This window comes from Siniperca chuatsi, linkage group LG17 (assembly GCF_020085105.1).
Source record: "Siniperca chuatsi isolate FFG_IHB_CAS linkage group LG17, ASM2008510v1, whole genome shotgun sequence".
Classification (NCBI taxonomy): domain Eukaryota; kingdom Metazoa; phylum Chordata; class Actinopteri; order Centrarchiformes; family Sinipercidae; genus Siniperca; species Siniperca chuatsi.
Window position 1 is genome coordinate 22,165,334 of NC_058058.1, and position 15,061 is coordinate 22,180,394.

Genomic DNA, 15,061 nt, shown 5'->3' on the forward strand with positions numbered 1-15,061 from the left:
GTATACAACAATCTTTTCAGAGCAAGAATTCTTAAGCGGCTCTGCGAACAGGAAGATGCTGGCTTCTTTTCACCGTCATCTCAGAAAGACGTGCTACACTGCAGCTGAGGTTAGTCAAGGGTAGTTACATAATGCTGAACTGAAAACATTACTTTGGAATGGAACAGTCTCAAACATGAAATACTTCAGAGTTCATTCAGAGACTTCAGATTTCAGAGCTTTTATATCAATGATTTATTTTTCTGAATCTGTCTGGTTCAGAAAAATGTCCTGACCAAATTACTCTAGCAGAATGGATGCAAATTTTTTTTGAGCAAGGACCAAAACTGGACATCTTGCCACAGTCAGATGTCTGACTGATGATATTTCTGTCAGGCTGCCAAGGACTGTGTGCAAATGGAAACCGGAGCAGAGAGAATATTCATAGTGCTCCAGCTTTAGGGACAGACGATGGAGTCTGGTTTGGAAGATGGAGTGGCTTGTCTGGAAGACATAATTTGCTGGTTGTGTCGGCATGACAGCTGACTGCACCTGACCTGTAGAACTAGTCTGATATCACTGCTTTTTAATCTGTGGCTATGAAACTCAGTGAAATAAATGCATGCACATTTTCAGGCGACAGATTTCACCTTTAATGTTGCATTTTGGGCTATTGATTGTTTAAGTCATGACATTTTATGGAACAAACACTTAATCAAGAAAATAATGGACTCATTGACCAATAATGAAAATAATTGTTGGTTGCAGTCCTAATTAGGTGGTTGCCAAACTATCAGGCCAAAAAGGGTTTCAGGCCTCCCCCAACATGTACATTTATTGTAACAATACAAAAGAAATAGGAAAATAGTAGCAAAAGGAGACAAGTGGAATCTTGTTGAAATAACATTATATTATTGAAGTTCAACTTTGCAAAAACTGCCAGAAGTTTTACTGTTTGAGGATGTAACCTTGGGTTTCAGGAAATTGTGATGCACATTTTTCATTATTTTCAGACAAAACAATTTTCAGAGAAAATAATTAACAGGTTTATTTATTGATAATGAAAATAATTAGTAGTTGCAGCCCTAGTTTGTTGTGAAACAGTTTTATTAAATTTTACTTTTACTCCACCCCCCACCACCCAATGACTCTGCGCTCCCCTGGCAGGAGGGCCCGCCCTCAGTCACGGAACCATTCATCTGTTCAAAGATTTCCATCACAAGCTCTCAAAGCACAAGCTGACGTCTTCAAATTGCTTGTTTTGTCTGATCAACAGTCCAAAACACAAAAATATTTATTTTGCAAAAATATGAAACTAAAAAACGCAGCAAATTCTAACATCTGGGAAGCTGGAACTGGGGAAAGTTTTATGCTTTTGCGTCATGAATGACTGAAACAATTGATAAATTATTAAAATTGTTGTTGATTGCTTTCCTGTCGACTGACATATCAATTCATCGACTGACTGCTTCAGCCCCTCATTACAGCCTGCAGTAACTATTAAAAAGCACTCTTTAGTTTATGTGACGACTGCTTTCAGCCCTGTCAAAACCCACTGTTGCAAGAGTTCTGGTTCCAAACATATTGATGGAAAAAAAACCCATCTGAAACCATCCGATCAGGCACGGTACAGTCCAAATAACATTACATGGTCACATCATAACCTCTACTGCTTATCTGCTCTGCAAGGCCCATAAAAAGCATCAGTTGCCATGTTTAATCTCTGTGGACTCCACGCAAATCCAATGCAATTATCTACCTGGCATTTCTACAATTCATAGCCTTCACATCTTATCAGAGCTCGGGCCTTTGTGTTGATACTGTCTGTGAAATGTCAAGTTGACAAACAGCACTCTTATCAGGCCAGGGCAGCGTGGTCAGCTGAGAAGGAGCCTCACTGCTTAAAAATAAATAAATAAATAATGTAGCTTTTAAATCTACAGAAACTTCTTCATTAGCTGAGTGAAATCCTTCGAACCATGTGTTATTTTATATCTGTGGAAGCTCTTGGGACTGCTGCAACTCTTCACGTAAAAGCTGTAATTGCAAGTCTGTTGCCCCAGAGCAATCAAGGCTTTCATATACTGCACACTGGATTTCTTGACTCTTTTGGTACCCATGGCAGGGTACAACACCAGCCAAAACACTCCTCCTGGGACCCAACCTGGCTGGAATACAAACATCATCATGCCTGATTGTAAAGTCAGAAGATTTTAGGGGGATTAAGTTGAAGAAGTACTTGGCCATCACCTTACAGAAGCTGCAAAATACTACTGCACTATCAGAACATTACACATACAGAAAAAAAAAAGCAATCTGCCATGCCATATCCATCTTAATAATATGACAAACATTCCCTAATAAGCCTCTATATTCTGCAGACTCATGCAGAACCTCGTCCTCACCAGTAAATCCCAAGAATTATATCTCTCCAAGGATGTGGGAGATCAATACTTGCAGGTGGAGGGAGAGCTGGGATCACTGTGACTGATGACACTGTTAGATCTCCTATGATCCCAGCCTTAATGAGCCACGTCTCTAAGAGCCCCCATGGTGTCACACCAACACTGACCCGTATCCAAATCTTCACATTACTCTGTATAATAATCATTCACTTCTCATTCACTCATGTAGCCTAAACTAACAGAATTTCATTTGTCATTTTGTGAGCCAGAACAGTTGAAAGGTGTTGATGAATCCACTGTCCTACAGAAATAAAGGCAGTTAAAATGTTAATTCCAGCATCCAGCCGATTTTACATTCACACTCAGTTCTACAAATAGAGTGATTTGTGTTTTAACTCCTAAAAATGCTTGTTTAAATGCCCTATTTTAAAACTGAAATGGTGCAAGAACCCAATATTGGATTACTGACTTGGTGCTGTACAGGCAGGGAATGCAGACTAAACTAATGGCGAGCCAAGCAAATTCATATCCCTCAATAGACCTTTTCACAGCAGACATTTTGGCATGTCATGGCAGTAAAAGCACAGGTCTAATTAATAACATTATATATGACCGCGTTCCATTTAGTTGAACTTGTTGACAGCGCGGATTACAAAAAGAAGGAAGAGAGAGAAAATAGAGAGGGGCACAGAGAAGAGACAGGCCAGAGAAAGCAACAAAGTGTCCATGAAAACTCTGTACAGTGTGTCTATTGTAAAACTGAACTAGCCTACCACAATAGCACGACTCAGCAGAGAGCATAACGTTACAGTCTATGCCTCCAGTCCACAGAGCGGACCCGACATAAGGTGTATAAAGACTAATAAAGAATGTAGGGTACATTAATTACGGCTATATGTAATGGCTCGTTAACAATGTAAATCAACATGATGGCTAGTTATGATGTCCCTAAGTTAGCTAGGTTTTGTTCAAGATATTAACCACAGAAAATTAAATGCTGCAGTCAATTTGTGAAAGCCTGAGCTTCATTCATGTTATCATCATGATAGTTACAGCTCCTGTCCACTCCTGTCCTGTGCCTCCTACAAATGCCACAGAGAAGACAGTAAAGGCTTACGTTATGCCTGAGCTGTAGTTAGGCTGAAACTTGTAGTTCTGAAAGTTAAGTATATATACACCTTTTTTAAAGCAAAAGGTGTATGTTTTTGCATTTCAGAATTTTTTTCTTTTAAAAACCCAGAATGTAATATGGCACGTAAATGCACTAAATGGGTTTAGTTTGACACATAATCTTATTGTATTGTAATTTAAGCAATAAAAATGTAGATTTTTCTAAAAAAGGAAACAAATTAGTTGTAAATTTTAAAAGACCTGTCTTATTTTCTCTTTTGCATATTTACTATTGCTCTTTAATAAAGTTTATGTATTTCTTATCCGATTACTCGATTAATCGATGGAATAATCAGTAGAATACTCGATTGCTAAAATAATCGATAGCTGCAGCCCTAATCACCAATGCTTCTCCTGCTACAACAAGTCAAAATGTCTGTCGTGAAAAAGCTCTATTGTTCCTTTCATCAGAATGGGTTTTTTTGTGTGTGTGACTTTTACTTTTAATGAACAGAAATGCAGAGAAAATGTTAAATGTGAGAAAAGGGCTATTTTTACTTTTTATAATGGTAGATAGTTCATTGAGAGTTATGACAACACTACAAATCAAGATGGAGAGAGCAGACAACCCTGCCACGCAGTGAGCTCTGTGACAAATTTCATGAAACTAGGGTGCCCCCTAATAGACCAAACCATTAGTCGATGAGAAGCGTCTTAGTCGACCAGGTTTTTATTGGTCGGTTAGTTGCAGAAAAAAACCCAACAACCCTCAAACTCCATTCGGGAGCTGCGCCTTGTCGTTAGGGCCTGGACGAAAGTATTAGGGGGACAGTTGAAGAAGTCTGGAACATGCCATGAAGTTCAGTTCTCTTTATACATCCATGTGACCATGTGATGCCGCTTCAGTTGTAGCTGTAGACACCAGTTTCCTTGTAACTTTGGGAGGATGACCATAGATATGAAATTCCTCGGGACCGGCTCGGCCTCCACGTCTCCTCACCGCGGTGCCTCAAGACACCAAGTACGCCACTGAGTCTACAGCCGAATCAGCCCAATCTGATCAGTTTTGCCAGAGTTACAGCAGAAATAAAGATTTTTCACTTGGTAAGTAAAAAATACAAAAAAGTGTTTTCTGGTTTTAAGGTAATGTTTATTTGTTGAAGAATGTAATTGAGTGCTTGCTGAAATCATACTGTTCTTTATCTTGCATTTGTATAGTTGGATGCCCTTAATGTAACAATCTGCCCACTCCAGGAAATACCAATGAGTTTGACTGCTTGAGGAGCAACTGGCAGACATTTTCATTAGTGTATAGTCACCTGAAAATAAGAATCATTTTTATCTACATAGGTCGCGGGTCCCATTCCACGGAGGCCGCCATGTTTCTACAGTAGCCCAGGACGGACAAACCAAACACTGGCTCTAGATAGGACCTTTCATGTTTTTCGCCACCACTGTAGTTCCTCCCACACGCAAGGAAGAGGAGGTTGAGGCGAGAACTATTCAAATGGTTGCAATCTACAATTTCACCACTAGAAGACACTAAATCCTACACAATGCTCCTTTAATGCTGCCCTTAACGTTTTGTACGAACAATGGGTCAAATGCAACATGAAAGAGGTCGCTTGCAGTGATGAACATACAGAATTATCACCTAACTCTTTCAGCATCTTTCTGCTAAATGCTTTAGTTTTATGGCCCACAACGTTAAAGTTTAATTCCCCGGGAGTTGGTGGAGACCAAAATAGAATTACATTTACATTATTATTACATACAGTATATTTACCACACATCTTCTTGTTTGTTGGCCATTATTCTTATTTTTCATTATTGCCATATTCCTATTGCTTAGAGTTTCCTATCAATATATTTATCAGCAATCTTAAACACTGTCTATTATAAGTTTTAGTTTTGTTTCTACACATTCCTTGGTACCCTTGTTAAATGCAAATAAAGAGGGATAATACCACCATAAAAGAAGCTATCGCCCAAAACGCAGTACACCCACAAGGCAATGTTGTCTTTTAAGTAAGGGATAAGACTCATCATAGATCATCTGAGGCCACACTGTAAGTGTATCGGAGGGTGACATTTTTGTTTAACTGGGAAGAGAGCTACAGCCTTACATGGTTCACATCTAAAAGAAACAAAGATTTCTTTAAACGCTTCCTTAGGCAGTACTTTTGATATGAATATTTCATTAAATTACTCCCTATAATGTGCAAGGGTTAGCACTGCTAATCCCACTGGTTTATAATCACCACAGTCTGGAGCTATCAGCTGTTTTTAGTTAATTGTTTTGGTTTGCCTGCCCATATGGTTGAGTCTCAATGTCTCCCTGAAGACGGGGCACAGTCATCAGGTTTCTTGTGCATTGCAACTTCTGTACAGATGAGGTATGGCTGGGAATAGGCCACTAAAACAGTTGGTTAAGGTTACGTACAGTGAAGGTTGGTTAAATATTAAATATGTCCATCTGACCCATTGTATGCCATGTTGTCATGTTGTGCTGACCAAATAATCATGACAACAAACCATCTGAGTAGTAATGTGTGGAAGCATTTTGGATTTAAACACCATAGATGGAAAAATCGTGTTCAAATGACTTGAATGATGCGTTAATTCTAATTTGTTCCAACTGGAGTTTTTGATACAATGACAGTCCTAGAGTAGATTACTACACAGGGCAACCTGTCCTGACTAAAAATATCTAACAAAGGACTGATAGTCCGTATGGTGCATTATGGTGTTAATGAAAGCAGTGAATGAAAGAGAAGCCAGCCAGTCCCAGTCATCACACAGCCACCAAGGGAACAGCAATTTCAAAGAAAGGTCACCCAGTTGGTACACTGCTGTGATTCTTTGCTGGGCAATTCTGCACATGTTGCTCCAGGTAAACTGACACATACCACCATGTAACCACTGGTGACATTTAAATGTGAGGCTGTCTACCTGAATCAGATGTGTACCTTGCTCCAGCCAATTAAGACTGGCTCTTTCCCTTTGCCCTGAAGATTTAGTGTTTAAGAACGTCACAGGCTGCCCTTTAGCTAAGGCAGTCCGAGGAGGATGACATTTGAAATACCCTTCCTTCGAGTCATTTTCTTTACTTTTCTACAGTACAAAAGATGTTGGACAATGATTTAGTTATGCTTGCAAGAAGTAAATAGTCCTACTTCCAAATTATGATAGGGTGAGAGAAATTCCTTAGCCTTGGTGGTGGTAAGCGTCTCAAAATGACAAATTTATGAACCGTGTTCAATTTCACACATACTTTACCCTGTAACAGGCCCCTTAAGGCTTAGCCACTTATCTTTTTTTATCTATACACTGGAAATACGGATGTACATAATAATGTACATGTTTGGGCCTGCTGCTGTAAAAGGGTACTATCAGCCCCAAAGATTTGTACCACATTTTTAAGCAGTTTCACCTTGTTCTGTTTGGTGTACTGTGATGTGATATGAGCATGAATAGAGTGATAAATAAGATGACATTGTCGAGTGGGTCGGTGTGATCAACATTTATCACTAGTAGAGTATGTTGTTGAAAGTGTTTCATCACTGTTCTGTCCTCAGTTTGAGTGCATTTAAAATAGTGTTTCGATAGAAATTTGTGTACTAAACTACTGACTCCCAGTCATATTGCTCTTTTTCTTTCTGTCAATTTTATTTTCTGCTGTTTTTATTTTGCTGCAAATTAAGTATAAAACTGAGTTAATTGTTGGCTAGCATAGCTGTCAGCTAGTAGCATTGCTTCATGTGACATGCATTTTCCATCTCTAGCAGGCTTTACATAGATAGCAGTTATGGCTTTACATAGATGTTGTAATATGTGTTAGTTTAAATCTGACTTTGGTTTTCTTTCGTGTTTTCAGTGCAGTTTTACAGTTGTGCAAAGATGTAATAGTCTCTCTTTGACTGTGGCACTTGTTTGCGTCAATGCATGTCATGTGTTGACAACAGACATGCAATGTTCCTAGGGAAGAGGTGTTGGGCCACGCCTCGCCTCACCACGTGTGAGAGACAAAGACAGGCCTTCCTGGAAAAGTTAAAGCCTTCACTAAGAGGCTCGACTGAGAAACAAAGGACAGACAGTAGAACGGCACCAAGTACCCACAGCCATTAATTCACACCTAGGTGTAGGACTGACTAAGATCCCAGTGGAAGCCAACGCGAGATCTCAGTTGAATCTAAACACCGTGCTGAACATGCTTTTGGATCCTGATCGTTTATTCCCCATAACGATCCCGTACCTGCAGAAGCAAGACACAGACTGACCGTTTTCTTCACAGAGAGCAAGACCACCACTGAGCCTCTCTCTCTCCCCACCGACGTCGACCACTGCTTCCCTTTGCTGCCACTTGAAGGAACAGTTTTGCCATTGGAGCCGCCATTGGAGCCGCCTAACCCGGCTCTGTCAGCATCCAAGCTCGGGATAACTTTCCCAGGTAACCCAAATGGACTTATACATACAATCGCTAACCACGAGCATTTTCAAGTAAGAGGCTTGTGCCTGGGCAGAGATAGATTTTATAACTGTCTGTTATTTCATCTAAGCTTCATTGTTGTGAATTGTACTTTGCTTATTTCGGAGAGTGACGGACCGCCGTGTCCTAATTGCTGTGTGTTTTTCAATGTGTTTAGCACGTTCCATTTGTATCGGTACCACGCCATTGGGCCATTTAACTGTGTTAGCTTTAGCCGCAGTGGGAGCTAATAACTGTGACCAAAAGTCCAGTAACACGGCAGTGGAACGAAAGTCTGCTGCCGGGTTACTGTGTGATAAAGCATTTGAGGTTTCTTGTGCCTTAGGCTATTGTATCTTTTAAAGAGCAGTTGCCTGTGGTTATTGTGTGTACGTGTTGTGATAACAGCTGTTTGCGATGGTCAGTGCTCAGATTCACCCTTTACTGTCCCCCTTTTTAATGTAAGATAGAACATTATATATCAGCATTGTTAGGTGGACAGACTGTTTTTCCCATTTGGTTATTGGTCCCTGATCACAGGGTGGTGCCCTGTAATTATTAATCCATATTAATAATGTTGATAATATTAACAATTTTAGGAATATTCATAAATATGTTTGATATGTTTACTAATAACCAATAGATTAAATAAAGTAAACCTATAGTCTCTGGTCTTTGGTCAGTTTCTGGTCTCAGGTTGTCTGTACCACTTGGGTTCATTCAGGTCAGTTTTTTCAGGCCCATGCATAAATCTACTAACAATGGGTACATTCAAAAGGAGCGCCTGAAAATATGCCTGACATTTTCATTTTGAATATATTACGACATTGAAAGTATTTTTAAGCCTTCAAAATGAAAGAAATGAGCTTTGCCTGAACCAATAGAGGGGTCAGTGCCTTTTTATGTAACAACCAGATGGGACAAAACATGTTCAAATCTTCTCCACTCACCAGTGAACTTCACTCAGCTTTATGCTCAAGCATTCTAAATGTCACATTAACAAAATAAGTGCTGCTGGTTTTTTGGGAACAATGCCGGTGTGAGCACTGAACACCTCATTAACCAACTCGATCGTCAACTATGATAATGCTACATTAGCAAGAGGTTGGCCTTAACAAAAACATAAAAGCACAGTGCAGTGGCACTAAAAGGGAAGACCTTTGTGGTTCCAAGATGAGACAAATGAAAATGTAGTAGCTCTGGCAACTTCCTACTATAGTGAGTGTGATCTTAGGGGGTAAATAGATCTGATCTCTGTAGGGGTTCACAGAAGAAGAATAATTACCACATTAGTGGCATCAAGTCATCATGATTTGGCACATCTTCATAAGACGCTAACCCTTATACAGTTAGGAGACCTCCATAATTTCAAATATTATAAGTGGGGACAAATCCATTCCATTTCCAAAGTTCACAGCATATTGTTAACATTTGCATCAATTCAAATATCCATGTAGAATATGCTTTTCAAATACCACATTCTCTCCTTTTAAAATACCCCATATTATCCAAGAAAGGGGACAGAGAAAACCTTTTTCAGTCTAACCACCCCAGCTCAGACACAATCATATAAAAGGCCTGAACCGACCGCTGACATAATGTACCATTTCCAGATTAATGGAAACACAATTTTCAGTTTGCTTCCTGCTGCAGTCGTCATGATGTCTAATAGACACAAACACAGACTTTTGCTTTTCAGTTTCTCAGCATATTGAGGAGGTTTGCATGGGGCTGTAGTAAGAGCGACACTCAGCATTTACAGAGTTTGGAGGGTGGTGTCTTTTTTTAGCCTTTCAAAAACCAAAAGTACAAGAACAAAATGGCAAGGAATGGATCAAACAGTGAGTTTATCTGCTCTAACAAGTTAGCATGTTCGGCTAACTAGCTTAGTAGTGTAGTAGTGTAGCGTTATCTCCAAGGCCAAGGAGCATTTCTCACTACATTATTTTGTGGCATTACAGGTTAAATTAAAAAAGGCCCTGTTCATGATAGCATAGTATTTCCCCACCGTGTGGAAGCTGGTCCTGGAAGCTATGGTGTTGGGTAACGTTAGCGTTAACACATTGTCAAATCTTCATCTTTAAAGCATTTTCTCTTTGATGTTAAAAGTGAAACATTGTTTGAATATATGCCTTGCTTGTCCAAGTATGCAAGCTAAGCACCTAAACAGGGTTTTGTTAGAATGAAATTAAAGTCAGATCTTCCATTTTTCCGTATCATACTAATAGCCTAATTTGTGTATTCTCATTACCGCAGGAAAACAGCTTTTGTGCACGCCTCACTATTATTGTGTGTGTGGTGTGTTGCAACGGCTCTACGTGGATGTCCGCGGTACATTGAGCAGAGCAGGGATGCGCCGAAAGTTCGTAGTATATTGAGTTACTCCAGGAATTGTTTCAGCCCTACTCTAGGTCAGTGATTTTTAGAGGGTATGGGATGCAGCCGCACATCTTCTTCAAAACATGTAAGTGTAGGAGAAAGAAGGAAAAAAAGTCTATTTCCAGAAACACATGGCACAGCAGTTCTCAGACTGAGCTGTCGTCTGCAGCTATAGAGTTACTGAAGTTCAGAATTCAACTGAATTAATAACAGCAGACAGTTTTGAATCCCAGCAACAAGAGTACGTTCATCATTTAAAGCATGACCAATCACACTGACGTCCAGATCATCGAATTTAACTAAATAAAGTCCCATTCCCTTGCAAGATCTATAACCTGTGTTCGATCTAAAAGTTTAAGGAGAGAAAGCCACAACGCTACTTTGTCATAAAAGAAGAGGAATCTTGTTCTTGATTGTTTCTTTGTAAAATAAAAACAAGTTTTTTCCTTTATATTCATTGTTTCACACCCATATTCATTGTTTGCATCCTTAATATAAAGTCATCCAACCCCAAAAAACATCTGCAAAGGCTTTTTGTGAAACTTTTCCTGCTTCTGCTTCACTGGCACATTGCTAGACTTACAGTAACAGTTTACAGCACATTAGCTCCATCAACAGTCAATACGTATTACTCCCCTATGCAGTAAATGTATTCGTCCTGAACCACTGGATACAGAAAAAAAAAAAAAAAAAAAATGTAAATTAACTTAAAAAATAAAATGACATCTTTAAAAAAAGCTGCATATACATTGCTGTATTGTGAATATATTGTTTACCACCAACAAACAACACAATAATTCCACTGGCTGTAAAACCAAAACAATGAGCTGAAAGATGCTAAAAAGTTCCGCAGAGCTGAGGGGGACTGCAGAGTCGCATGATAATTCTCTTTTAATTTGTTACTACCAGCGACCACTTCACATTACACATTGGCTTTTCCTCCATTGTTAATATAAAAACATTGATTTGTGCAGCTTTAAGATAGCTACAATACATGGTAAATCAGACTCAAAATCACAGAGTACTTTATATATATACTTTATAGTACAGAATGTTACATACTGATTTCAAGGGAAAAATAAAAGTACTTGAGTGGTAACCCATGCAGCTTTCCAATGAGATATCCCCATTATATGAAAAATAAACAAAATAATTACCACTAGTCAACACCTTACCTCACTTCAAACATAGCTGGTCACATGTCATGTCCCATGTGAACAACCCACAAACGTCTTTCTGCAGAATAATCACCTGCTGAGAGTCTCTTGACAGATCTCAAGGATCCACTTTGCACATCTTCCCCAGCTGAAGCATTAGCAGAATACAGACTCCATTAAAGAGTATTATCCAAGCAGGAGGTGCAGAGCTCTCAGACATTAGTAATCACTTCACCTGCCTTGCAAGGGTGGCAAAAAATAGCAAATGCAGAAAGTAGGCCGACATGATATGTGCACTGAATATCAGAAGATATGGCTTCACTGCTGTTTAGAGATCTCAATGTACATTATTTCTGTCATTAACATTTGCCAAAACCTGTCTACTACAGCTGCATGATAATTTGTATTAAATTGCAATTTCAATTCATACCTCTACACAGTCTCATTCATACATGACAATGCAAGGAGATCCGATCTATAAAAACAAAGTGCTGCCAACTTATCCATCAGTTGTACTAACAAATGACAAGACTAGACCATGTGGCAAACTGCACACAGGCACAGATGATGGCAGTCAAGCTGAAACAACACCACAAAAACCTTACGAGAAAACCCTTGCCGCCCGACCGCACAAATATCCATAACGCTAACCTTATAAAGCAGATGTCGCTGTATAGCAACCGGCCTCTAACCTTGGTCAGCCTTCCAGTGGTTTACTAGTGAAAGACTTAAGATAGCAGTAATGGTTTCCCCCATTTCTTACCTCTTTGTCCATGCTGTCTAGATCCTCCTTGCAAAGTGTGTATAGAGGCATACTTTCTGACATGCTCGGCTGCCGTTTCCGACGAGACGGTCCTGGCTGCTCGTTGTCTTGGCTGGACCCTGCCACACCATCTTGCTGACTCTTTGAAGTTCCCCTGAGGTACAATAACAAAACAAAAACCATACTACATTATGTCTGAAATCGTACTTTATGCCACTTAAGCATCAACTGATAAATTAAATTGATTAAACGGACAAATCTGTCATTAAGTGAGTCAATAAAGAAACTTGCTTATGTATCTTAAAATGAATACTTCCTTGCATAGTCTTATGAAGAAGTAAATAATTACTTTTTTCTTTTTCTGTTTTTCAAAACAAAGAAAGCTGTTAGCTTTTTTTGCTGGTTTGCTTGTTCTACTTTTAAATGCATTCTTGTGTTACAGTAAATCTTCACAGGAACTGCATTCATTTGCAAGCACTGTACATAATCAGCACATTTTTCACAACACAATTTGCAAATGTAGAGTATATTTGAGGGTGAAAGAGTGAAGGCTGAGGCTGGAAACCAACGATGAGAGGCTTCCTATCTATAATGAGGGCCCATTTGATGTAAATCTTATGCAAGTGGGAAGAGGAAGTTTCCATACTTCCACTTGGCGGTGCTTAATCGAACAGATCTTCTTTGATGATTAAATCCAAGTTCATGCAACTCCACAAAAAACTCCACAGTGCCTCTAATCCATGAATTATGTGGGCCAATTTTTTGCTTGCGATTATTAATTAGAGTATCATCATAGACATATTCAATTCACAACATTTTATGCCACCGTGAATGTCCAGTAAAGAGACAAATAAATAAACATACAGAGGATACCCTCTTCATCTGTGACTGACAGATGAATGACAAATGGAGTTCACAGAGGTGACTTGGAGGGACTGTGACGCTTTTCTTGAACCTGCCACATCATTCTTGTCAAAATGTAGGTGGAAATTAAACAAGGACATGACTGGAAAATCAAATATTTATATGACAAGATGAGTAGAAAACATTTTTTAAGATTAGTATTTTACACTGTTGAAGAGAGACTTTCCCTCCTAGTAGAATTAAGCAGCCTGAATTTTATTGTGCTTTTATTTTCGACCCAACATGCAGATAAAAAATAAAAATACAACAAAAGCTTGGAGGCTTGTCTGGGAGCTACCACTCTGTGGTTGACAGGTTTCCCATGCCACCAACTGATATAAACAATCCATACAATAAAAGGTTTGTTTGGGGGGTTTATTGTGCATCAGCTGATAGCTGAAGACGCTGCAGAACAGAAAATGTGAATACTGTCAAGGGCTGAGAAATATTAACATCACAATTCTTTTGACAATAGAAAATGATTCCCTTAACTGTAATGTAGCCTTTAAAGTGGCACTCCACCAATTATCCAATCAATTACCAGTTTACCCATCTTTGAAACTGTCGTATAATGTCTCATGTGGCTCTAGGGGAGCTTTGTGATGTCATCAGGGTTATCACAGCTTGGGCTTGTGGAGACTACATGTGAAGTTTAAAAGACATGGGCATTTACTAGGCAGGGGGGATCAAACAAAAAAATGCTATCAATTTGCATTATAGGACGTGTAGTTGTGTAGAAGTGTGTTGCAGCTTGACCCATACTATGGGCTAAAAGTCAGGATATATTAGGGTGCTTTCACAGATCACCTGTGTCGGTTGCTTTTGCTCGTTTAGTGCGGTTCATTTGGGCTGGTGGACCAGACAACCGGGCTGAGACTTTTAAAAACCAGAGAACATTAACATAGTCATTAATACCAGCACCAGAATAAGTTTTTTCCTTGGTTCAGACCAAATGAACCAAACTACAGGTGTGAAAGTGCCCTTAGACTCTGCTGTGTCAACTGTGCCAATTCTTCTCTAATCTATCTCTGACAAGTTCCCTAACATTACGGAGATGCAATACTAAATTGAGCGACTCTTTAAGACGAGGAAAGGACACCATTTCACCTATAGATATTGGAAAAATATTATTATTAATGTTGTGATATTGTTCTCAATCATATCACCCAGTCCTAGTATACAGTATACCTTGCATACTACAAATTAATGACAGAAACAACAGTTTGATTGAAAACAAAAAAAGTATACGGCCAATTGTTAGTGCCTGCCATTAAGGACAAGGCTGGTAGACAGCATGGATAATTATAGACCTTTTGCCCTTGCCGGTATTCTCTCCAAATTGCTGGAAAGAATCCTGCTAACAAGGATGGAAATCTGTTGTTGCTTTGTAAGTGTAGTATATGCTCTGTCAATGTAAAATGTTCATTATTTAGAGCTTTCTGCACACCTATGTGTATAGCTCATCTTTGGTGCAGCTACAGGAAAAGGAGTATGCGGAGGCTTATAGTGGCTTACTGATGATGCGATGAGGTAGCTTCAGGTTCCTAGATGGCAGAGTGCCAGTCAACTGTTTGTGTTATCTGGTGTCCCTTCATGTGAGGCACTTCTGAGACATCTGATGTACAATTTTATGTGTCGCTTGGATGAGTAGCAGAACAGCATCACAGAGGCTTTAACCAGCCCTAGAAAGAGCTGCTCTCGGTACTCATCCAGGCTCAGAAAACATTGGCGAGATAGCCTACATATGAACTCGTTCTTAAATTCACTGATGAACTGTTGTGGTTTCATCTTGTGTATTTTATTTTTCTTGCTATGGACCCTTTTGTGAGTCTGAAATAAAGTTTGAATTGAATATATCAACAACTGAAAGAACTAAAACATACAATAGCTGGAAAAC

General features: G+C 39.3%; 1 protein-coding gene across 2 annotated transcripts in view; it reads right to left on the reverse strand.

The window, feature by feature from the left end:
* ctdp1 (CTD (carboxy-terminal domain, RNA polymerase II, polypeptide A) phosphatase, subunit 1) overlaps positions 1-15,061 on the reverse strand; it is an 80,313-nt gene that overhangs the window by 46,498 nt on the left and 18,754 nt on the right. For both annotated transcript variants that reach the window (XM_044171483.1, XM_044171484.1), the window contains exon 11: positions 12,262-12,415. In XM_044171483.1, coding sequence (XP_044027418.1) covers positions 12,262-12,415 — 154 coding nt within the window. The remainder of the gene's footprint in view (positions 1-12,261; positions 12,416-15,061) is intronic.